The sequence below is a fragment of the Malus domestica genome, chromosome 17 (genome assembly GCF_042453785.1).
Source record: "Malus domestica chromosome 17, GDT2T_hap1".
NCBI classification, from domain to species: domain Eukaryota; kingdom Viridiplantae; phylum Streptophyta; class Magnoliopsida; order Rosales; family Rosaceae; genus Malus; species Malus domestica.
This window is the reverse complement of record NC_091677.1, coordinates 26,716,112-26,742,809: the sequence shown is the minus strand read 5'-3', so window position 1 is coordinate 26,742,809 and position 26,698 is coordinate 26,716,112. Positions and strand designations below refer to the sequence as shown.

The 26,698-nt window shown below is 37.5% G+C and overlaps 3 protein-coding genes and 1 long non-coding RNA gene across 4 annotated transcripts; 2 read left to right on the top strand and 2 right to left on the bottom strand.

The window, feature by feature from the left end:
- The first annotated feature begins 7,966 nt into the window (after nucleotides 1–7,966).
- LOC103436061 (uncharacterized) lies at nucleotides 7,967–8,857 on the top strand. Its single transcript, XR_011578158.1, has 3 exons — nucleotides 7,967–8,194; nucleotides 8,278–8,365; nucleotides 8,612–8,857. It is a non-coding gene; the product is annotated as an uncharacterized lncRNA (long non-coding RNA).
- Nucleotides 8,858–8,956: 99 nt separating this feature from the next.
- On the bottom strand, nucleotides 8,957–10,302 carry LOC103436062 (uncharacterized). The gene has a single exon (XM_008374471.4). The coding sequence runs from the start codon at nucleotides 9,829–9,831 to the stop codon at nucleotides 9,226–9,228; it is 606 nt and encodes a 201-aa protein (XP_008372693.1). The 5' UTR covers nucleotides 9,832–10,302; the 3' UTR covers nucleotides 8,957–9,225.
- Nucleotides 10,303–14,150: 3,848 nt separating this feature from the next.
- Nucleotides 14,151–17,536, top strand: LOC103436063 (pentatricopeptide repeat-containing protein At4g02750-like). Its single transcript, XM_008374472.4, has one exon. The coding sequence runs from the start codon at nucleotides 14,645–14,647 to the stop codon at nucleotides 17,363–17,365; it is 2,721 nt and encodes a 906-aa protein (XP_008372694.1). The 5' UTR covers nucleotides 14,151–14,644; the 3' UTR covers nucleotides 17,366–17,536.
- Nucleotides 17,537–17,653: 117 nt separating this feature from the next.
- On the bottom strand, nucleotides 17,654–19,831 carry LOC103436064 (amino acid transporter AVT6E). Its single transcript, XM_008374473.4, has one exon. It carries the CDS (start codon nucleotides 19,594–19,596, stop codon nucleotides 18,112–18,114), a length of 1,485 nt encoding a protein of 494 aa, XP_008372695.1. The 5' UTR covers nucleotides 19,597–19,831; the 3' UTR covers nucleotides 17,654–18,111.
- Between the last annotated feature and the right edge of the window lie 6,867 nt (nucleotides 19,832–26,698).

Genomic DNA, 26,698 nt, shown 5'->3' with positions numbered 1-26,698 from the left:
ATAACAATTAAATTGAAGTGAGTTACTCAGACTTTAGTGGATATGTTGCATTTTGCTCGCCTCAAGAGTTGTATGGGTGTAACATACCTTATCTCTATTTTAGTTGCTTGTAACTATGGTTGGCTATGATACCATTAGAGTTGATATATAGAGACTTTATGCACAGTACATGATTGTTAAACACCTAGCCTTGTTAGAGTTATGTGTAACTAAGGTTACATTTCTGGTTATGAGTACGGCACCATTTGAGATATGGTAGCAGTATGTGAGTTGCAGCAGAAAGTTGGGGATAGGTATTAGAATGATGGAAATTGTGACACAGAAATTTTATGATATTGACGATGTTGCCTGGAACGTAGTGTGTGAGCACGTTTAAGGCTTATTCAGACGATGTGTGTGTATTTCTCCAATGAGGGACAAGATGGCAATATTGCACCCTCGTTCGGTTACATTTAGTCATTTACTTATTGTTGAGCTTAACCCAATGTTATTCTACACTTACCTTCAGAGTAGGTAAAGCTACAAGTGTGTGGGTGAAAACTTTCAATGTTCAATTTTGATTTAAATATATCTATTTTGACTTGATGCTTTCATAAGGGATTTTATACTCTAGTAATGTTTTGAAAGAGAACGAAAGTTTGAGTTTGGAAGCATGAAAGAGGAATCACTGCACTCTGATCGCAATGGAATGACACTCTCTTTTATGCAACATCTCTAGTTGATTTTAAATTTCGAGGAAGAAATTTTTAAGTTGGGTAGATTAGGACAACCCATTCCTAAAATTTCCTTTTTTTAATTTATTTTAATCGAGGGAATTGACCAAAATGCCTAGAGGCAAGGATTTTAATTTCTGTTGACCATCGTCTGGAGGAACGTATGACTTATTCTTTTGGCATATTTAAGTAGTACTCATTGGTACGAACACATAGGTGAAAGCCGTTTACGAGTCCAGATTATAACGGTGTAGTTACGAACATTTGAAGTTGGTTATTTAAAGTTAATTAATTGGTTAAGGATGACCAATTAGATAAAAGGTAGAAAAAGGGTAGCAGCCCAATCAGAAATAAGAAAAGAAAAAGAAAAAAAAAAAAAAAAAAAAGCTCCCCCAAAACCGCACCCACACCCATTGCGACCACCCATCTTCCAAGGTTGATTCCAGCCAACTCCAATAGAGTTTTTTTATGCCACCACCACCATCTTTAAGTTCTCATTCCCCTCTACAAAACCCACCCAAGAACCACCTTGATTAACCACGGTATGAGGCAGTTTGAAGCCACGAAAGTCAACGAAAATCAATAATGCTCCGACCACCCTTTTCAATTTTTCGGCGAATTGGCAAAGCGATGGCCGATGCCACAACTTGGGCTTTGTAGCCCATCATCCCAGGAGCAAAACCCAACCAACCTTGACCCCGTTAGATCACCGTAGACGACGAATCGACACCGGGAAGCTTTAGGCACCCGCTGGCTTTGTGGGAAAAATTGACCATCTTCCGTCCACTTTTGGACTTCGTGGCATGTATGAAAGTTGTTTCTCTCTTTGAGATGTTTATTTCTGTAAATTTTGGTAATTTTTTGAAATAGTTGAATTTTCCGACAAGTCGGGCGGCCGACCCCCACCCGCAGCCGGTGGGCCGCCAATACTATTTTTAAGCTATGTTAAATGTCTTGAATTCAGTTTTGATATTTGAATGATGTAGATTGATCGTTGGAACCTAAATTCTCTACGATACGTTAATAGGTCATTGTATGAATCGATGATCCGACCGTTGGATCGTCACCAAACTTTAATATGTTTTAGTACGTCATATTTGAGGACCATAGGAACTTACGGATCAGGAATCGATGTACGGATCTTCCCAAATTGAATTTGTAAGTTCATGAAATAAAAGGTTAACCGCCACTTAGTTTTGGCAATTGTCGAAGATCCGACCGTTGAATCGTAATAGGACTTTAGGATGTTGTTCTAGAGGTATAATGTGGATCTTTGGAAGCAACGGATTAGAAATCCATGATGTAGATTTTCCAAATTGAATTACGTAGGGATGTGTTTTATGTAAATTGTGTATTTTATCGGTACGAACTCTGAGATGTGATTTGATAATTGGTCATAGGCGACGATGGTTCGTGATGTCTCGACTGCATGCTAGGGAGTCGTGGCACGAACCTCAGGTGAGTGGGTCTTTTCCATTCTATCGTGTATTTTATATATATATATATATATATATATATATATATATATATACAGAGAGCTTAAGGGGAGGGATCCCCATTTTTTGAAAAAAATGGGGATTAGGTGTGGGGCCCACTTCATATCTAATTTCAACGATCCGAACCGTCTATTTTGTTAGTCTCGATTCATAGATCATCCTTGCAAAAATTCAATTTAATCCGAAATCATTTGCCTATTTAATTATCAATATCAAATTTCATATTTTCTTATATATCAAAGTATTCGTTCATTTCCTTGAACCCAATTAGATGTCTTAAACATTTCCAATTTAGCTAATATTTTGCAAGGATGATCTATGAATCGAGACTAACAAAATAGACGGTTCGGATCGTTGAAATTAGATGTGAAGTGGGCCCCACACCTAATCCCCATTTTTTTCAAAAAATGGGGATCCCTCCCCTTAAGCTCTCTATATATATATATATATATATATATATATGAAATCTTTAAGGAAAGGGATCCCCATTTTTTTATAAAAATGGGGATTAGTTGTGGGGTCCACATTACATCGAACTTTAACGATCCGAACCGTCTATTTTTCAAGTTGCACCTCATAGATCATCCTTACAAAATATTAGCCAAATCGGAAATGTTTAAGACATCTAATTGGGTTCAAAGAAATGAACGAATACTTTGTTATATAAGAAACAATGAAATTTTATCTTGATAATTAAATAGGCAAATGGTTTCAGATTAAATTGAATTTTTGCAAGAATGATCTATGAATCGAGACTTACAAAATAGACGGTTCGGATCGTTGAAGTTCGATGTGAAGTGAGCCCCACACCTAATCCCCATTTTTTGAAAAAAAAATGGGGATCCCTTTGCATAAAGGGCCTGTATATATATATATATATATATATATATATATATATATATATATATATATAGAGCTTAAGGGGAGGGATCCCCATTTTTTGAAAAAAATGGAGATTAGGTGTAGGGCCCACTTCACATCAAATTTCAACGATCCAAACCGTCTGTTTTGTTAGTCTCGATTCATAGATCATCCTTGCAAAAATTCAATTCAATCCGAAACCATTTGCCTATTTAATTATCAATATCAAATTTCATATTTTCTTATATAACAAAGTATTCGTTCATTTCCTTGAGTCCAATTAGATGTCTTAAACATTTCCAATTTAGCTAATATATCCCCATTTTTTTCAAAAGATGGGGATCCCTCCCCTTAAGCTCTATGTATATATATATATATATATATATTATATGTGTGTGTGTGTGTGTGATTGACAATTCCACAACTCTTATAAATTGCTTATTGCGTATAATTACTATGAATGCTTTGAAGTACTTATGTAAATTACGAATGGCTTGATCCATGTTTAGGGTACATAAGCAGTCTAACGAGACGTTAGATGCAACCATACAATATTTGAAACAAAAACTTTGTTTGGGAATTGAGCAATGTGAAGGAAATCGGTGAAAATATGAGATTTAACCTTATGTTTTTAGTGATTGGATGTTGGTTATAAATCAATGTGGAAGGAATCAAGAAACTAAAATAAGGAAACGTAAGTAATGATAGTTAATTAAACTAATGTTTAGTTGGACTTATCCCCAATAATTATTTCCAAAAATAAATAATTCGGGAGTAGGACGTTATAGATTGTGCATTTTACTCCACATTATATATATGTATATATATTGAAAAAAATACAATGATATGGTTGAGTTTTAGACTTGCATTATGGCATATCCATGTGTATACTACTTGCACAAAATTATTATGAATGCTTTGAAGTGCGAAGATGAACGCGGAACCCACAGGTAAGTTCAGGTGAGTTATGGTATTAGTTGAAATGATTGAGTTATGGCATGATCACATTAGGTTTTAGGCAACTCCGACATTGTCGTACAAGTTGCATATGAGTTGTATATGTCACATGATATGCATTTAGAGCTCATAAACCTGCACCACGATGTTAATGCTCTCACCCGTGGCCAAGGCACAGTCCTTCACATGATGTTCATCTGCCGCACCTTACGCTCACCTTGGATCCTAGGAAGGTGCACAAGCCTGTCGTATAGACCACTATAGGTGGTTCCGACTCATAGGTAACCCGCGATTATTTGCATAGTCTTCACGTGATTGTAGCACTTAAGCATATTTATTTACACCCAGTCATGTCTTACAGACCACCTTAGGTGGTTCTGACTCGTGTGCAGGTATACTTATGAGATATGGATAAGTCGTACAGTTCACTATAGGTGACTCCCGACTTATGAGCTAGCATATGTGATGAGATATAGATAAGTCGTACAGGTCACTAGAGGTGACTCCCGACTTATGAGCTAGCATATGTGATGAGATATGGATATGTCGTACATGTCACTAAAGGTGACTCCCGACTTATTAGCTAGCATATGTGATGAGATATGGATAAGTCATACAGGTCACTAGAAGTGACTCCCGACTTATGAGTTAGCATTGATTGATAAGATATGGGTGCAGTCGTACAGGTCACCATAGGTGACTCTGACTTGCGTGCTAGTATGGGTTATTAACCACATGATAATATATATTGCTGATGAGATGTTGTGTTGTGGTATATTTATGGTTTACTGTTGATATACTTTTGATTTCACATTGATACATGGTATAATTTTCTGGATACTATACAGGTGTTGCAGCGATGGGTTATAATGTTGTAGATGGTTTCTATTAAAATTTCATTTCTAGGGCCACTCACCCTTGTTTTGTTTTCACCTTCCAGGTTTTATTAGCTGAGCTTTCTTATCATTGAAGATTCGTGGCGATTCTTAGTATTGGAGATTCTTTCAAAGGTACGATTCTTAATCCACTCTGGTATTTAGGCACTCGTAGGTTTAAATTTATTCACATTTTTACACATCTTCATACTTTATGGCTTCGTTACCTTACAGGTGTCGGCCAGCACAGCTCGATTCGAAGTCCTAGTAGACATCCCGGGTCAGGGTATGTCACCAAGCCTTCGACCCGTTCCCTTCTTTGACCCGACTCGTTGGGATTTATGAAATCCGACGATTTTCCGTTGATTTTTCCAGCCTTCTTCAACCTCCCCTCATCACCAAAACTCATCACCACATCCCAGCACCTAATTCTAACCAAAACCTGACGAGATTTGCTTTGATTGTGCGAGGAAAACCACCCACGGGTCCGAGGGTTTCTCAGTGTTTATCCTCTAATTATGAAACATTTTCTTTGAATTACCATTACCATAACACTCATATAGAGGCCAGAAACAATGCTCAATCATTAGTTAGAGCGTCATAGTTGATTTAAAGATGAATCAAGAATCACCCTTTATAGGGTTTTCGGCGGTTTGGAAATTTGGGCTTTTCCCGGCCAAATTGGCCTTAGTCACAGGTATGAAAGTTGCTCCACTCACTGAGATATTCATTTCTGTGAAGTTTGAGAATTTTTAAAAATAGTTGAATTTTCTGGCAAGTCGGGGTGGCCGGCCGCCACCCACGTAGGCGCATGGCCAGAGGGTCGTCAATTTTATTTTTAGGATAAATTAGATGCCTTGAGTTCAGTCCTAATAATCATATGACGTAGATTGATATTGGAACCTAAATTCTCTACAATACGTTAATAGGTCATTATATGAATCAACGATTCGACCGTTGGATCGTCACCAAATTTTAATATATTATAGTACATAATATTTGAGAATTTTAGAAACTTACGGATCGGGAATCCGACGTACAGATATTCCCGAATAGGATATGTAAGTTAAGTGTTTTATTGACAAGAATTATGAGATATGGTTTGATAATTGTTCTAGGTTTGATAATTGTTCTAGGCGCCGATCGTTCGTAACGCCTTGATATTTGTACTAGGGAGTTGTAGTGCAGACTCCAGGTGAGTGGGCTTTTGGTTTTCAATATATGTATATATGCTTTCCGTTTTTCCCAGAAAATTTGATTTAAATGATTTTGTGTTTTATATGCCATGTCAAATGCTTTATATTTTGGTATATGCTTTTATTAGTTGTGTATGTTATTTTTAACGCTGCGGACGCTCAGGTAAGTTCCAGGTGAGTATATGTATTGATGATTGTGAGTTGCATTATGATGGTTATATATAAAGGCATTTAGAGCTCATAAACCTGCACCCCGATGTTAGTGCTCCCGCCCGTGGCCAGGGCACAGTCCTTCACGTGATGTTCACCTCCCGCACCACACGCTCACCTTGGATCCAAGTTTGGTGCACAGTCTTGTCGTACAGACCACATTAGGTGGTTCCGACTCGTAGGTGACTCGCGATTATTCGCACAGCCTTCATGTGATCGTTGCACTTGAGCGTACTTATTACACCTAGTCCTGTCGTACATACCACATTAGGTGGTTCCGACTAGTAGGTGACCCACGATTATTCGCACAGCCTTCACGTGATCATTGCACTTGAGCGTACTTATTACACATAGTCCTGTTGTACATACCACATTAGGTGGTTCCAACTCGTATGCAGGAATTGGTTAATGAGCTATAGGTTTAGTCGTACAGGTCACGTTAGGTGACTCCGGCTGGCATATCATTTTACTTTGATTTATTTCACCTGGCTTACATATTTCCTTGTTGAAATGCTATGACATGGCATACTTGGTTTTTACTGCCTTTGTGCATTGTTTTTACGTATATACATATGTATTACTATTTTCTGGGAAAATTATAAGGGTTTTACAGTGAGGGGTTATTATTTTTAGAAAGAGAAATGGTTTTGAAAAAGGGAACTTTAATGAAAAGCACCCGGTACTGTTCACTTTAACGAAAAACCACATTTTTACACTAAAAAGTCAATCTTTGTACTATTCACTTTACCCTTTATTTTGTCCTTATCATTAAAACTCAAAATTTTCAAGCCATTTTCATTAGTTTTCCTTTTGAAAAACTTTGTTTTTGCCCACTCACATTTTCTGTTTTGCGCCCCTCCAGGTTCTAGTAGCAAAGTTTCTGTATCGACGAGGAATCTTGGCATATCCCAGTACAGGTGGCTTCCTATGATGGTATAATCCTTATCTTACCCTACTGTACTTTACTTAGGCTCTGACATCGCACACTCATGTACTTAGGCACTTTTAGGTTTAAATTTATTCACAATTTTCACATCACTACACTTTATGGCTTCGTCACCTTCCAAGTGTCGGCCAGCACAGCTCAATTCGGAGTCCTAGTGGACATTCCAGGTCACGGTGTGTCACCTCATGCAGGCTTCTAGAGTTTTCTCTACTAGCCACTTTTGAATCTCTATTGATTGGGCCACTTAGGACGGTATTTATTTTTCAGTTGAAACCCGTATGTATTTTTGTTATCTATCGTTTTTGTACTCGCTACAGAAAGAAACTATTACTCATGCAGTGGTTGCATCAATGTAGTTCTTTTTGTATGCTAGTTCTTTTTGTTTTATGTCTGTTTGGACTTTGTTTAATAAATTACTCTACCTTTGACCCCAAAAAAATGATAAGAAGCACAATTTTCAGTCATTGTATCTCAAAAGTTAAAAACAAATACCATTAGAGAGTCTGTAGCTCAAGTACTTAAACGCATTTATTCTGCGCATATGTTCGAATTCCCTAACCCAATACCGTAAACATAAATAATATAAAAATTATATATACTAAAGCACAATAGAAAAAACATCGTTCCTAAGCACAGTGAAAGGACATAAATACCCCCGTTTTTCTATTCAATTTTTTCTTTCTTTTTCTTACGTGCACAATGAAATGATGAAACAGGTATGGTATACGTGTTGTTTTTCTGCGTTTACGTGCTATCTACACTACAAACCCATCTTCGCCGTCCACCGGAAAACCCAAGAAATTTTGATCGTCGGCCGACACCCGACCTGCAACATCGTCTTGATTCTGCAAATTCCATCGTCAAATCCTTTCCGGCCCTTTTCCCCAAAAGCTCTCTTACCGATTGTTTCAACAACAGTGGCCACCACTCTTCCCCAAAGGTAAATTTCTCCTCTCTTTCTTGCATTCGGAATCTTCGAAATCCTTATCTACATCGTTGATTTCTGGAATTTCGATTCCACAGAAACATGGTTCTCTCTACAGCACTACCCATTTTCCACCAAAATCACATCTCAAACTCTTCCAATTTCAAACACGACATGCCGGCGAAGGTCAGTACCCCACGCATACCCTCTACCCGACTCTGTCTAATTAGTATCACCGAGATATATTTGATATGGGATTGAAGTGCGAAAAATGGGTTGGTTTGAATGCACTCATTTTAGTCTTTTTGTATCTGATAGAGCAGATGAAAATAGAGGGAAACAAAAATCTATCTCAGTTTTATTTATACATCCCCTTTTCGTTTTCTAATATGTACGAACTAACAACTCTTTTTTTTTTTTCAAAATTTGTAGGAACTAGCTGAAACCTTAAACCTCAACATAATGAAGGTGAAGATGAGCCGGAACAGTGAAGTAGGAAAATCTAGATTCAGTAACATATTCATAGTCTATCTAAATATTTTGAATAATGAGCAGTTTAATGCTGTTAATTTTTTATCACGGTAATATGTTGCTAATTTACCTTCTCAAACAACCGACATTTAAATATTGATATATAAAACTTATCTTATGTTAAATAGTATTATCTTAATCGGTGTTCTTAAAACTCGCAGCAAAGCGCGGACATTCATACTTGTAAAAACTATATGTGATGTGAAATGACAATAGGCTGCTTTGCACGCCTGACAAAATCATAGCTTTCACAAAGACACTAGATGCTTTGAATGATATTCAAAGATAGAGACAAGTGACATACAAAAAAACACAGGGGAGGCAATTTCGTTCCCTAACTAGACCCACCTAGGGAAAAAGCTAACCCAAAAACAAAAAATCTTGGTGGAAAGAACCCTAAAAACCCATCTCTCACCATTAAATTAATATCATAAATAAATAAAAAAAAGGGAAAAAAATATTATAACCAAATTAGGAGAAATATTAAAATTCAAAAAAAATAAAAAATAAAAATTTCAAGTAGGTTTCAAGTCCTGGAACATAGTATCCCACCTGAACTCTTCAACTCCAGTACACCAATAACCATCATCATTTGCTTCATCACCATCCATCATCTTTTCCTCCTTCCGTAAATCATACACCACCGGACTCGAAAAGCTATCGACATGATGGGGTCCGGCGGAAACCACCAGAGGACTCCCATTTGTGAGCAGCAACCGGCTGCCTTGCTTGGCCGTGATCAACTTCTTGTTCCTCTTCAGCATGGCTCCTCTAAACCTTGTCCTGTAATTGCTTGGCCTTGTCACGAGCGCCAGCGCCGTTGAGTCCCGATCCCGGTGAATCCACGTGCGTATGTACTCGGATAAACACCTCTTAGTCCTCTTGATTGCCACCAAAAGCTTTCGCATCGGACGCGGAGTGTTCATGCCCTTTGCTTTTCTTGCAAGCTTGAGGATCTCTAGCCTGTGTTTGGCTATGGAAATTCCCATGCTTTGAAGAAACTCATGGTTAAAGTACATTATGTCCTCTTCTTCTAGCTCATTGTGAGCAAAAGCGAGGCCGTACTCGTACACAAGCGACGGCTCTAGGCCGGTTTTCGACAGCCATGAGAACCAATCCATGGATTCAAATGATGTAGGATGATCTAAAAAAAACTTGTGTAGTTTGTGCGTTAGGATTTGAGAATTGAGATGTAGCTATAGAGAGAGAGAGAGAGAGAGAGATGATATATATAAAGTAGGAGATGGAGTTTGTTGTGGTGACCTAGACTAACTTTTGGGGGTTTGATTTTTGCAATAGGGGATTGGTGGTTAGTTCAAATCTTGAGGGTGACTAAAGAAAAAAGTGTGGGGTTTGCGTGTCCATTATATCCTCCTCCAAAAGAATTGAAACCCTATCCGATTTCTGGGTCCAGAATTGACAGATCTTGAGATCTGGACCACTCATTTTAACCTTATGGTCTCGATTAGTCAATTTTACTGACCCACTCACATAAACTAAGGGTCTAAATCTCTCTCATTCTCTTGAACGATCTAAATTTATCGGTCCGTCGGCTTCGGACTGCGAAATTCAAAGAGGATGTGAATTACCTCCAAAATAGGTTAAAGGGACTGAGAGCAAAGGGGTTCCATGTGGAATTGTAGTGCCATCAATCACGGCATGGGAACAAAATAGGGTGTGGAGTGGGACAATCCCATTACTTGTGTTTGTGCGTTTTTAGTTGGAAGAAAGTGGAATAAATATACTCTCCAATCCCAGAAATTGACAAGTGCTACCCTAGTTGTTGCAAGAGATAATGAAACTTCAGGGGAGAAATAAATGAGACTTTGGTTAAACCAAAAGTGAAGGCAACTCAATTAGCAATTGATATGATATCTAATTATATACACATGAATTGTATAATGATGAGTTTGAAGAAAGTAGGTTTCATCATAAAATTAATTGACAAGCGTGGTGTTGGAAGCGTGCAAAAGATGCAGCAACACAAAGTCTCCAATTTTTAGGAGCTTCCAAAAAATTTCATCATCGTGACATGCACATATATTTTCTAATAAAAATTAATAAATTGTTTTTGCATGACGATTGAAATTTCTATAACCTGTTGGTCTGAATCAACAACCATACTTGTTTTTGAGTTGCATTACATTTACACGCATAGACCATTATTTTGGATTCTCCAACATCAAATAATGTGCTAGGGTAGGGAGTTGCTAATGCTCGTACATAAATAAAATTCATCAACTAATTAAATGAGATACCATCGCATCAGTTGCAATTTACAAAGTTAGGATACATAAGTTTTGTTTTTTTTTGTTTTGAACAAACAATAATATTTCCAATTTAGGGGTGGGGGGTGGGTTAAGCCTTATAATGATCTCACAATAATAATATGGTTCAACTTCGTTTTTTGACGAAAATTGAATTTAAAACCTCTCACTTACAAACGAAGATGAATACTACTAAATTGTAGTATTAAGAGGTGGAGCAACTACAATAATTGTTTTCTTTTTCTCTTTTCATGGCCAAACACGTTGCATGAGTGCAATATAATTTGGCCACCTAAAATGATTAAAAACATCTTTTGAAACCACCAATTTTATTTAATCATGCAAATTTCTAATTAATAAATTGAAGAATCCCCTAATCAAAGAAGTCAATTCCGAGGCTGGTTGTTGTGGCATTTGGTTACTGAAATCTTATATAAGCAATCTGTGACATGGGAATCTGGTGCAGATTGACTGTGATTAAGTATAAAGCTTTCTTCTTCTTTACTAAACTGGAGGAAGCAACAATGATTAACATGTTACTTAATCTTGCAGTATTTAATTATGCAGAAACTAATTATTCATAATTTTAGACGAATCTAGCATCTGAAAACGTTACAGAAGTGAGAAGGCAAATGCTTGAAAAAAATTAACTAATTATTCATAATTTTAGACGAATCTAGCATCTGAAAACGTTACAGAAGTGAGACGGCAAATGCTTGAAAAAAATTAATTAATTAATTGTGCAAGTTTATGGTAGTAGGTTTTTTCTGCCATCGTCAACTAATTGATTTCTAGCATTTTGTCATCTGGGACACTACTTTGCAAGGAGACAATTTTTTTCATAGTTATGCCCTAACAACTTATGGAAATTTTTCTTTAATAAAAAATGATTTTTTGTTTGTTAGAGTATAGGTTTAATATTAAATTTCAATGTTTTATTTTGTTTTTTTATACAACGCTTATAATAAGGGATGAAAATTTTGGCTAGGAGCATACAGTGAGAGTCATAATAAATTGGTATCAACTCATCCACGAAAAGTAAAAAGATATACGCGTAACTTAAATCATTCCGGCTTGAAGTTGTAGAATACTCCAGTACTAGTATTGAAAATAATCAATCTATCCCTAAAGTTTTGACAATAAAAATAATATTAGAAAGATATACATCTACGTTGTAGCTTGACTACTTCTACTTTAGCCTTCTAACTCTAAATATACAATAAACCAAGTCCTCATAAAGCCAATCTTAGTGTATAAGGCACCCAAAAAATCCCTAGTGCATCTTTAGGTCGGTCGGGTTGCTGCCTTTGAGAGATTTTGTTTTGATCGTCCTCCAATCTGCTACATGGCACTGCCCAATAAAAGGAAAGCCACTAATTATGCATTAATATAAAGTGTCTTCTTTCTTTTCATTCCATCAACTTTAAACTTAGACACATATGGGTGATATTTTAGTTTGTTTATTAAAAGATTCAAAACTTATTTGTTGCTATTTAAAAGAAAGTGGGTTGTTTTCGTATACTGCTTTTAGTTTTTTACCCATTTTTTTTTTATTATTAAAGTAACGAATATGAGTATACAAGAGTTTGTAAGAGACTAAAACGTATATGTTTAATATAAAGAGTCATGTCTAGTTTAGATGAAAAATTTATATATAGAGTTCTATAAATAAAAAGACTACTCAAAGATAATACCACACAGAGATAATACTACATTTTAAATTAAATTCTCGTCTCTTCACTTATATGTGAAATTTTGAAATTTACGATTTAGTAGATAATTTATTTTCTCATTCCCTTAGTATAAATATATATTGTTGTATAAAAATAATAATATTTCTCTATATATAGTATATTTCACTAATTCATTTACTCTCCCTATTATATCCTCTCCTATTCATGCTTCATCAATGGCCAATCAATAAACAATTGGTACTCCTATTTGCCGTAATTGTGTTTAGTGGATTAGACATATCCTGTGAGATTTAAGGAGTTATAACTTGAAAATGTAGACGACTCTCACAACATGCATGTAAGGAGGCGTCTACAATTTTAAGACAACAACTATATTCCTCCTTGCTATACCGTTTTAGATATACTCAACTCCTTCGTATTAATTGTATTGTTTTATATTTGTACATGTCATTTGGTTATCATTTACTTGATTGAATTTAAATGAGTACTATAATAAATGTTTAATTAAAATTACTAACACATTGAAATTTAGCTCCAACAAATTGGCGCCTGCAAAATTACCCGTAGACATTTGTGCTTTGCGCCACAATTCACATGCCCCTATCAATTACAATTTAGACCAGAAGAGGTTCACGGGCCCTATTAAGTGGAGCACTATTTCCATGTGAAGAACAAATCTTCTTTTTGTTGATCTGCTTATTCTTCTTTATCTTTTATTCTTTTTGTTGATGATTAAAATTGGAGGTTTAGAAACAAACAAGTGACACGAAAGAAAGCAAAGCAAAGGTATCTCTGATTCTGATTTATATATATACAATTGTGAGAGTTGAAGATGCAATCCAAATGACCGCCCCAACAAACAAGCCAAGATGCAATCCAAATGACCGCCCCAACAAACAATAATTAACAACATAATAAAATGCCGGCCTTTCGGTTATCATCACTTTGTGAACATAATCACACTAATAATACTTGTGTTCCCAATGGGGAATTTACATATTTCACATTTTGCACCTAACGTATGATCATCCTATGAACTCTATAATTAAAATCGTTCAATTTCTTAATCTTCATATGAATTTTGTTCCTACAAAAAAAAAATTGAATCGGAGATCGTTTTAGGCACTTAATGCATCAAACAAATGAATAGATCATCTTGAATATGTTACTCGATACTCACCCCATCAATTTGTTCCATATACATAGATGACTAAACAATCTTCGATTCAAATGATTTTTTTGCAGGGACGATCTTCAAATGAAGATTAAGAAGTTGAATAATTTTGATTATAAATTTATATAATAAATATACATTATATGAAAGAAGCGGAATATATGCATCCCCATAAAGGAACTAGTATCCTTCTAACCTAATATACTATACGTGTGTGCATGCATGCATCTAACTGGGCAAGCAATTATCATTTAATTCTTTTGCTACAAGCGACGTTATTATTTAAACTAAACTAAAAGGAGAGAAGGGGAAGGTTTGAATCTAAAATGTAAGAAGTTATAACGATGACTGTTGTCGTCCATGTCATTTGTGGCAGCGGTGATGGTGGAGTTGTGGATGTTCCTGAGGATGTCGTCCGTGGTGATGGACGGGTGCTTGTGATGGTTGTCGTCGTTGTCGGCTATGAAAGTGGAGAGGGAACATAGAGACGACCTTCTCTGAGGCATTTCCGAATACGTGGTTCCACATGTACAATTCGTTATTGAAGGCGTTGGGCCCACATGTACACTACATGAGCACATTACCAGAAATAACACATTGATTTAGCGCATTAATATTTATGGACGACATTGGTCGATTTTGTAATTTAAACTATCTTAATAGGATGGATTAATTTCACAAAATATTTGTCATAAAAACTCTTTCGGTAAAATACCCATTTTTTTCTTTGCTTCCTTCGCAACCAAACTCGCTTCTGTTACCGTCGGGTTTAAGGCTACAACGGCTCCAACTATGCTCAATGATACATCGTCATTTATCTCACTTGCGTTCGCTCTCCACTCTCTCTTCCCCAACTTCACAAATCCGTCATCTCTTGCAATGCAACAAAGAAATCCACAGGCTCTCCCAACTCGGCCGATTAACAGATGCACGCCAGGTGTTTGAAAGAATGCCTCAACGAGACTCGGGCTCTTGGAACACTATGATTTCTGCGTACATCCAAAACGGGCATTTGAACAAAGCCCAAGAACTCTTTGATTCATTCCGAGATAAAAATGTGAGAACTTGGACCATTTTGCTATCCGGGTATGCGAAACATGGGCATGCGGGTGAAGCTCAAGCGGTGTTTGAGTCAATGCCTGAGCGTAATGTAGTTTCGTGGAATGCTATGATTACTGCTTATACACAAAATGGTTTGTTAAATAGTGCTAGGGACGTTTTTGATCAAATGCCTGAGAGAAATATAGTGTCATGGAATTCAATTATTACCGGGTACTGTCGTTGCGGTAGGATTAATGTAGCTCGTGAGCTTTTCGATCAAATGGAGGACAGGAACATTGCCTCTTGGATGGTTATGGTTTCTGGTTATGTTGAGATAGGTGAGTTTCATGAGGCTTTGATGGTTTTTTTGATGATGTTGAGGAGCAGTGTGAGGCCAGACCAGGCCATACTAGTTGCTGCCTTATCAGCTGTGATGAGGTTAGAAAAATTGGAGTTGATTGAGAGTTTAAGGGTACTGGCTTTGAAGACAGGGTGTGAGAGCAATGTGGTAGTGGACACGGCAATATTGAATGCTTATACAGCAAATGGAAGTTTGGAAGATGCGGTGAAGTTTTTCATGAGAATGCCACAAAGGAATGATTACTCATGTTCGACAATGATTGCTGCATTTTCGCGGTGTGGTAGGTTGGATGATGCCATTGCATTGTATGAGATAGACGCTGAAAAAGGTGTCGGTACACAGACGGCGATGGTAACTGCCTATGCTCAGAATGGGAGGATTCACAAAGCAAGGCATATATTTGATAAAATTGGAAACCCTACTGTGGTTGCATGGAATGCTATGGTTGCAGGGTATGCCCAGAACAGAATGCTTGAAGAAGCAAAAGATATTTTTTCCAAAATCCCGGTACCAAATGCTGCTTCATGGGCAGCCCTGATTTCTGGGTTTGTCCAGAACGGACAAAGCAAAGAAGCTCTGGAGCTCTTTGCTGAGCTTCATAGATCAGGCACTGTACTGCCAAGTCATTCAAATTTCACCAGTGCTCTCTTTGCATGTGCAAATATCAACAATGTTGAGATGGGAAAACAAATACACTCGCTTGCTATTAAAACAAGGTACCAATTCAATTCATTCGTGGGAAATGGGTTGATATCAATGTATGCAAAGTGCAAAACCACATATATATCACAAGCTTCTAGGATAAAGAGAGTGAGAGACACCGTATCTTGGGTTTCAGAAAGTTGTACGTTGGATGATGCTCGAAAAGCTTTTGAACAAATGCCAAAACGGGATGTTGTGTCATGGTCTGCTATTATATCAGCTTATGAGCAAGCCGGGCAAGGAGATATTGCGTTCAAATTGTTCCTTGAAATGTTATCCAGGGGACTGAAACCAAACCAATCAACAATAACCAGCCTCCTCAGTGCTTGCGGGTACCTTGGTGCAACCAAGCTTGGGGAACAGATTCATGCCTTGATACACAAACTTGGACTGGATTCATGTTTGTTTGTGTGCAATGCTTTGATAACAATGTACTTCAAGTGTGGAAGCCCCAATGGCCTTTGTATCTTTCAAGAGATGCCTGATCGAGATATTGTCACTTGGAATGCTGTTTTGACCGGGTGTGCTCAAAACGGATCAGGCAAAGAAGCTGTTGAAGTTTTCAAACAAATGGAAGCTACTGGGATTTCTCCGAATGAAATTAGTTTTGTAGCACTGTTATGCGCTTGTAGCCATGCTGGGTTAGTAGACGAAGGATGGGCTTATTTCAATTCCATGAGCCAACATTATGGGATTATGCCCTTGGTTTATCACTATACTTGTATGGTTGATCTCCTGGGTAGGGCAGGATTGCTTTCTGAATCTGAAGATCTCATTCAGAGCATGCCGGTAGAACCAGATTCCGTGATTTGGGAAGCACTTCTTGGTGCCTGTAGGATCCATCGAAACACTGAACTTGGCCAGAGAACGGCTGAAAGGCTTTTCCAAATGGGAACACGGAGATCTGGAACCTATGTTTTATTATCAAATATGTATGCATCTAAAGGCATGTGGGAGAAAGTGCGGGAAGTAAGGGAAATGATGAAAGATAGGGGAGTGACCAAAGAACCCGGATTCAGTTGGATTCAGATCAAGAATAAGGTTCACTATTTTCTAATGGGGGATAAGGCACATGACAACATCAAAGAGATAAACCTGACAGTAAATGAGTTGTACAAACGCTTCCGAGCAACAGGTTATGTGCCGGATACTAGTTTTGTTCTTCATGATGTGGCAGAGGAGCAAAAAGAGGATGACCTTGTATACCACAGTGAGAAACTTGCTGTTGCATATGGAATCTTGCAGACACCAAATGGTAGTCCAATTCAGATTCTGAAGAACCTCCGAATATGCGGTGACTGCCATTCGTTTATGAAATTTGTCTCCAGTGTTGCCAAGCGCAAAATCATTCTCCGAGATGGAAATAGGTTCCACCATTTTGAAGATGGTTTGTGCTCTTGTGGTGATTATTGGTGACCTTGGTGGATGAGCATTCAGCAGAAACCTTGATTTATTCATATTTTTCTTTCTTCATACAGAATATTTATTAGATTAGGGATGTAACAGTGTTGGATTTCCTTCTTGTATATTAATACCTCGAGCTTTAATACTATCCGACAGGTTTGTTTACTGTCATTTTTCCGCCTATTGCATCTATTTAACGCAATCATGTTCACATATTCAACTCTAAGAACAGAGGCATCATTAGAAAAGAAAATAAGCCAAAGAAAAAATTCAGGACTCAATGTCCGAAAGCCAAACATATAAACGATGTTCGAAAATTTCCTTAAAAAAGCTCGTTGTTTACACATGGTATCATCCAAAAAAGGAGGAAAATATTGCTCATACTGTTACAATGGTGTTTAATGTTGTGGGGAGGGGAAGGAAGGGAACAAAAAGGATAAACAATTGTGTGAATACATTTGAATTAATCTTAACATAACCTACAAGTGGTAGCAAACATTCCACGAATTCTGAATCAACCTCCCAGAATCCCTCAGAACTCGGAAGTATACAAGAACATTATAACCGGAACAAGAGCGCATCCCCTTCAGCCTTGCCGAACGCCTCTTCCCACCCTCTAACTTCCTGGCCAAGGATCCACTTGCACGGGTTTCATTTGACTGTTTGGATCAGACAGGCAGCATACCAGCAGGTATACAGGTAGTCTTCCCTGTGAAAATCTGTGCAAAGCAACAACACTCAAACCTTTATAACAAGGATCATTCAGATTTGCTTCTGAGACTATAAATATTGCCAATAATTCCAACAATGCTGACTGCTACTGCCATTACCAACATGAACCATGACAAGGTCTTCTCTACAACGCTCAAGCCTTCCCCTTTCCGACCTAACTTTAAAGCAATGAGGGAAGGAAATATAAACCCCAATGACACGGCAGTTGTTGCCCCTGTAAACTTAAATGCTGTCCAAATGTTGGGAATCACGGTAGATCCTAAATAAATAAGCCCCAGCAGAACCAGTGTCAATACAAAACATCTCTTCCTACTCTCCATGAGAGGAGGTGATCCCTCAAACACCAAGGCGTCCACTGTTTGCCTCAAGGAAAAATGGACAACAGGGAAAACAAGAAGCAAATGGAAAATGTACCCAACCCTGACAATATAATTCAGTGCTGAGCTGAAACGGATTCCAAGGTCTTTATCAAAGTTGGTCAGAATATCAGACTCTGTATCTTTCCCAAAGAGTAGATATCCTGCAATGGCTGTCAAAGAATAGATCACAATGCAAAGAACAGTTGTGATCCTTCCAACCCGATTCATCTTTTGAGGAGACCGGCCTTCAAGCTCATTGTATATAGGTTGAACATTAAAGTGACAAACATAAGCATTGGTCATGATAGGAATCACCACAAGCAAATCCAAGATTGCCTTGGTCGACCCAAAATCCGGTGACATCCTTGGAGAATCAATTTTCCCTTCAACAAGCTTAATAAACGCGATAGCGCAAGCAACTACAACAAACACAACTGCAAGAGCTACCGAAGCAGCTGAAGTCAAGCTCAAGGAGTCAATCTTCTCCAAGGCGCAAAGTGGTGCCAGACAAACCACCACCACAGCAAAAATCAGAAGCATTCGATGATCCCAAACCCCATGTCCTAACCATTGATCGAAAACCCCAATATGATGGAGTGAACCAGACATAACATCACCCATAATTATCAAATACACCACCAACACCCCTGCATTATTGATAATTATGCAGATCTCCGACAGAATCCTCCAGGGCCTACCCAGTGCACATTGAACAACCTCCCCATAAGACGATGCCTTACACAAAACCGAAAACCTCACCAACAATTCAACACTAATTTCTGACAAAATACCCATCAAAATTATCAAAACAAACCCCCAAACCAATCCAAGAACCTTCATGGTAGCAGGTAAAGCCATAATCCCAGCCCCAATGATCGATGTCGTGAGATTAAACACCGCCCCGGAGATTCCAGACCCATTATTAGACCCCTCAACAATTAAAGGATAACTACCAATATCGAAATCAAGATTATCATCGAAATCATCACCGCCATCATTCCCATTCAAATTCTTGGAATCTAGAAAGCTTTCCTCATCAAAATCCGATAATTTGGAATGGGATTTTGAAAGATTTTCTGGGTTTTCAGAATCATACTGCGATTGCAATTCCACGTACGACTTCTTAGGGATAGCTGAATAGTTGCTATCCATTGTAATAGGAACAAAGCAAGATAAAGATATCAAAGCAATTCAGATCTGAGAAAAGAAGAAGAAGATGCATGAAAAACTTACACAGAGAAATGGGGTTTCCGCATTCAGATTGGAAATGGAGAAAAGATTTGAGCTTTGTGATGTTTTCTCGGCGGTGATCTTTGGATCTCAAAAGGTCAACAACTTCCCTCTCCTTTGCGACCAATGGAAGATAGGCTTTGGGAGTAAATAAGGTTTTGCAATTGGCTGATTTTTAAAACGTGTACTTTTCGGCGCCGTGGATTTTGGATTTATATTTAATTTTCCTCCTACCAAGTCTAAAATATCGATATTTTCATCGAAATTTCCGTATTTTTAGACTACCAATATTTCCGATATAATCGATATTTTAGACATTGATAGGAACTCTATGTGGTATTAAGTCACTCATGGATCTTACCATGCAATGAATGAAGTGTAAAATATTGTACTAATTTATTATATATAAATGATTATGATATGTTTAAATTTCCTTCATTAATTACTACATATCTCACAATGTTTGGCAGCTCGCTATATAATCAACTTAAATCAGTTAAATCCATCATGCAATGCATTTCCTTTCAATTTTTTTGTGATAAACTAATAGATAATTGATTAAATAAACATCCTGCAAAGTTTCAATAAAAATTTCCAAGTTTTTCTTACAATTTCCGTGGTTTTTATTCAATTTTTATGGATATCGATAATATTCCGATATTTCCATCGAAATTTCCGTGTTTTTGGACTACTGATATTTCCGATATCATCGATATTTTATACACCCAATTGTCTTTTCTACCCACTCATTTTTTATAAAAATTTTAATTATAAATTTGCCCATTTGTAAAACGACAAATAAAAATTGTTATTTGTTGCAGTCTTATTAGATTAGAAATGTGATTATGTAAATCTTAGTGTATCTAGGGATATCTTTGAATATTTCCTTTAGTAGTTAATATCCAATTAGAGCTGTAATCCTAAAAGGGTAAGGAAAAATAAAGGCACAATGGGATAGAATAGAACACACCTCATAATTACACATCTCTCTCTTCTCTCTCTATGTGCCGCACCTCTCTCTCTCAATGGCCTCCATAATCGTTCAATAAATTATTCCTACAACACGTTATCAACACACTCTTGACGCTACACTAAAAAGAGTTTGATCTTCAATCAGGGGAGTATTACGTTTTAATCATTCATTTTATGATAAAGTTTTTATTTTATTGAATTGATCTACGTGCTATTGATTCAATTTAATTTTTCTTTGTTGAACGTGATAATCGCATTGCAGATGCAATTCTGACTTTCAGAGAAATATCTTATACACATTCAAAGGCTCAGTTGTTTTCTGCCAATCAGGTTTTTTTAAAATAAATTAAGATATTTGAAACACCATGAAGTATGAAAGTATTCCTCATGATGTATAAACCCCCTATATTTATATTTTCCTTTCAATTATATATATTGTATATGTTCATATATTTGTCAATATATATATGTTCATGCATACACAATTATAAATTCACTATGTGAAATTTGTGAGTCAAAGAATCTAAATAAAATAGAAGCATGATTTTTTTAAATTTTTTTTGGGGTTCTGAAAACCCTAAATAATAGAAAATCGAAAAAAAGAAAAAGAAAAAAAAAGAGGGGAAAATCGCACTAGAGCCGCATTCATGCCTAAGCCTCTTAAAGTTAGCCATGCCCTTTTTGAGCCGTGAGCCATCCAACCAAAAGAGCCAAGCCGACTCTGTTCCAAAACTCAGATGCACAGAACCACTCTGAGGTTCGAGACGGAGCCGTTTTGATGTTTTGTCACCTGCATAGCTGGATTCACCATATTTCCAGGCGGAAACCTTGATACCGACCATGGTTTAGGCCATGGTAGTAACATGGCAAATCGTTCCAACGATTTCTAGCATATCCCATTGATGTTCGACGGATTTTAAGAGATTCTAGAATAATCTCCGAATTTTTGGACTTCTCCGACATCTTGATCTTTTTATGTCAAACCTTCATGGATTCCGACCTTCTATTTTGGACTAATATTGTCGCCGCCGTGGCAACACCACCCTCTTCCCCGACGACTTTCACACACCCAGCACCTTTGGGATTTGTTTGGACACACCCATCGAGGCCTTAGGCCTCTCGATGCTCAACCCACGTGTGACCTAACCCACTGTTTGGGCTTAGGACTTGTTTTTCCATAATGGCCCTTCAGTTTTTGGGCTTGCCTTGGGTCAACATATAAGGGTCTGCAGCATCCCGATATCCCCAACTTAATTTGGGCTGGTTTTTCTCTTGTTTTAGCCCACAACTAGCCTAAAGCTGGGCTGCTGTCCATCACAGCCCAAAAATTATCTCTGGGTTATTTCCTTGCCTTGGCCTGTAACCCAACTTTGTCTGGGTTTGCAACTCATTCAACCTAAGCCTAATTTTGGGCTTGATTCTTTATGTCTAGCCTGCAGCCAACATTAAATCATTTAAAGGCGTAGACAAATTTTATTTTTGCTTCTACGATGGACCCCAAATGGTCTCGATCTATTAAATTAATTAAAGTGATCAGCAGTTCATTAATCTGACAATTAATCCAAAATTATTGGCTTGAAGCCTGCTTTTGGACATTAACAATTTAATATTTTATTTTTCTTTGAACTATTGACTCCCTTTCGTAGTCTTGAAACACTCACACTTAAGTTCCTAAAGCAACCCAAATCCACTACACTTAGTTGTTTATTGTATTATGTGTTCTTACAGGTACCTCCTTTTATGAACCGGAAGTTCATAACTAAACTCGAACCTGTAGTTTCGAATTTAGTGTCTTTGAAACCCTAAGTTTTCATAAAATAATACACCCCTGAAAACCTGACGTTTTTCATGAAAACCATGTCTTAGAACTCGAATGTTCTAACTTTGATGCTTATGGATATCTTATTTCCATAGCATAAATCACAATTTTGTTCCCTTCATTCAGTGGATTGTCGAACCATAACAAGTTCAATTTCACAGATTTGGACGTTTCTAATAGAAACCACTTTATGTGGGGTACAAGACGTGAATCTCCACTTGACTATCAAGTAGCTGAGAAACCATTAAAGCCAACAATGGCATGGAAGAGCTCAATAAGCTCCCGCCATGCTCTTCATTCGAAGACTTATGCCTGAAGCATTACAAATGGAAGTACCTTCCGAACAAGGATTCCATGGCTCTTTAGCTCGCTCATACGGACTGTCTGATCATGCGAGATATTGTCTGAAGCAAACCATGATTACATCTATGAATGACTACTATTCTGAAGTTTATAAATTTGATCAAATTTTGACTGGAGAATACTTTTCTCGTCTTTCCATGTTTCTAACTCGTTCCTGAAGTAACAATGTAGAAAGTAGAAGTTTACCAAATTCTCGGATCTAATTACTACCACAAACATGAAAGAAAGGTATAGACCCAAGTTCAGTTGGAGTCTACCGAACGATATAGACTTAGTTTGGATGGAGTCTACTGAACAGTATAGACTCAGTTCAGCTGGAGTCTACTAAGACCTAAAACTTTGAGAATAAGGAATAATATTCCAGAACCTCAACCCTGCAGAATCTACTTCTATCTCGATGGAATTAGATCATTAGTTATGCACTTGTTCGTGCCCCTACCAATGTTGTTGAGGAGTACCATTCTAGTAGTCAATATGTGAAACTAATTTTGCTCCACCGAACATCGTTGAACGAGCAGAATTTTGACATGGATGGCCATGTTAGCTGAATCCCCTCAGCAAACCATTTACTTTGTGAACATTTTTTCATGTTCTTGGATTCAAGTTTGGTGTTTGTTTTTCATTATGGACAATCTTATTGATATTGTCCTCGAATACGAGTTAATTGAATCATGTTTCTTGTATACATGTGACCGAATTCAATTAAACACATGATTAGGTATGAATGTGAGAAAGTTAGTTGTCTGGATGAATATGATACTACGCACACTGACTTTATACCTAAATCACATCTCTAGCAATGACTTCAGGTATATCCAACCTAATTATGAGCATTGGCACGCTCTTCGTTGTATGAATGGTACTAAATTACCATGTCAGATACCTTATATTCTCCCCGTTTCGGAAGAACATTGTTGAGTCTTACGGATATTCGAGAGAACAATGATCATTAATGAAACCACTGAAGAAAATAGAGTGGAATATCTTTGCACCACCTCCAAAAATGCAAACCATATAAATACTTATGGTTTTGGTTGATGAATCGACAAACTGGTCACATGTTTGTCCACGCACATTGCTGCTAAACCTCATGGCCGATTTTAAGGGTTCACCTCCCTACTTATCCCTTAAAGTCTAGGAGACTGGATAATGCAGGAAATTTTATATTGACGATTTTCAATAAAGTATTGCATGTCTTTTGGGTTTATAATTAAACATCAAATTCCCATGTTCACCCCAAATAGTCTCGCATAGTGATCATAAAGCGCAATTTAAATGATTGTCTGGACCCTGGTGAACATACCAAGTTTTCGGTTTCTGCCTAGGGTTATGCAATCTTGTACACAGCTATGTTGGTCCGCCTTAAGCCACATTGCCACCCGACCTATTCGACGTTACAGTTGGTTATTAGATACGAAGCTGACTCTTTGTATTTATGCATTTGGGTGCGCATTCCATGTGCCAAGTTGCACCGCTACAACGTACCAATATGGGTCATCAAAGAAGGATGTGAATCTTTGTCGATTACGATTCTTCTTCACACCAGCTCTCTTAGAGCCCTTGCATGCAATCTCTTTATCGCTCATTGGCGAGTTATCACTTCAATGAAATAGTCTTCCCACGGTTAGGCAAAGATAAGAACGTCAACGTTCCTGTAGAACAGCATGAATTTTCATGGACGTTGCCCACTATGTCTCATCTTGATCCCTATACCGCACAAGTGTGATAAGCAAGTGCAATGTATTCTAACTTTCAGAATGTTGCTCTAGACGCATTCTTCTGATCTAGCTAAAGTGACAAGATCATATACCAGCTGCAAACATGCTTCCAAGGATAGACGTACTTAAAGGACGTCAAGTCAACATCCCCGAAGGATGTATCGCCCTTGTTGGACAGTCTGGTACACCGGCGGATAACCAATCAATCTATCTTGGCCTAAAGCATGACATATCACTCAATTCATAAGATTCATTTCCCTAGAAGATGAGAACACGGCACAAAATGAATCTATACTTAATCGCTGTCTCAAATCATTTCTATCTTATGAGATTAATCCGGATTACACCCGAGACTTGAAGTTCTTGGTCCAGTATACTAGTTTGGATGAGATAATGGAATTGAAATGAGATTACCATAGATGATGTTTTCACTTCTATGGTAGCTACTAACATAAATGAAAAACGATGATATCGAATCGTGTTCCGTTGATTATTGACAACGTAAAACTAATTGGACAACCGAAATTACAATCCTGGTTAAAATTTCTTACCAAAGTGTGTTTGGACCTATCATTCTTACATCACCCAAGGTAACCCTGTTGTGTTACAAGTGGGAAAGAAAACATAATGAGATAAATGAAATAGTGCAATATGGTGCACAACTTACGGCGCAAGATTTCTCTCAAAACGCCATATGATTGATTGCAGCACTATGAAATGTGATTAGTGTTTCTTCATGGGGATATAGATACGGAGATTTACATATAAGTTCCCGAAGGATTACATGGACTGGTTCAACACCCTCTCAACTTGATTGAGGCATTCACTTACGGATTGAAGCAATCTGGCAGATATGGTATATCGTTTGAGGCGTTCACTTACGGATTGAAACAATCCGGCAATTGTGGTATACTGGTCTAAGTGATTATTTGATCAGTTAAGGATATGAATTATGCCTTTGCGTGTTAAACTATGAAGTCTTATTCCAAATTGCTAGAGTTTCAGTTTATATCGTTGACGAATCTCACTAAGATTCTAGAAGAGCTTGAGAAAATTACCTTGTACCTGAAGATGGAATTTGAGATGATGGATCTTGGGAAAAATCATCTTGACCTGAAGTGCAAGCGTTGTTTTCACGATATTTGGTCTACTAGTTGAACTACACCCCGAAGGTGTTACCTTTGAGTATACCTATGATCTTCCAACGCTATATGCAAATGAGACCCTTGAAGAGGTTATGGAATCCGAAATTCCATATCTAAGTTCAACTTTGAGCTTTGTTGTACTTAGTTCATTGCATTAGATAGGATATCTCTTTCACTATTGATCTGTTGTAAAGATGCAACACCACGCCTACACGCAACCACTGAATTGGTATTAAAGACGTTTTTCCACTACCCTAAAAAGTACTACAGATTTGGGCAAATCCCAACGCGTCTCAAGTGGATCCAACCCCCCTTGCTCCTCAGAATGATGATTGCCTTGTTTGTTATGTTGACATAGGTTACTTATCAAACCCGCACAAGGCAAAATCCTTGAATGGTTATGTTGAAAGCTCTTGTTGAGCATATTCACAACACCACACATGAGGCATAGTTGAAAGCTCTTGTTGAGCATATTCGAAGTACTTATTGTTTTCGTCCATCGTTGAGTCCCAACAACGATCCATGAGGACTATGTCGCATGTATCAACTTGACCAAGCCATGATACATTAACGAAGTCAACACCAAGACATATTGCATCTACATCTATACCAGTAAAACATTAGGAGATTGAAGTCAGGCAAGCTAATCCCAGCAACCTTGTTGACCTCTACACGACGTCACTGCCGAAGTTAACCTTCCAGAAGCTTGTTTGAGGAATTGGTATGCTTAACTATTCATATGCAATGATTGTAGTTTTTTTCAAAAGTATACTCAATCTTAATGTACTATTTTTCCCTACGATTATGAGCATTTTTCCCATTGGGTTTTTGCTACCTAACTAGGTTTTAACGAGACATTCATCCTAAGCTGATCATACCCTTGTGAGCTTTCTACTTGTGTCCAAAAGACGTATAGTTTTGACTTAATACAACTTCTCAATTTTCTCCTTAGTTTATGGGTTTTTCTCCCACCTTGGGTTTTACCATGGCGAAGTTTTGTGAGTTAT

Bases quoted from the DNA above. Each gene is read 5' to 3' on its own strand.
- LOC103436062 (XM_008374471.4), bottom strand. From the start codon at position 9,831: ATGGATTGGTTCTCATGGCTGTCGAAAACCGGCCTAGAGCCGTCGCTT.
- LOC103436063 (XM_008374472.4), top strand. From the start codon at position 14,645: ATGATACATCGTCATTTATCTCACTTGCGTTCGCTCTCCACTCTCTCT.
- LOC103436064 (XM_008374473.4), bottom strand. From the start codon at position 19,596: ATGGATAGCAACTATTCAGCTATCCCTAAGAAGTCGTACGTGGAATTG.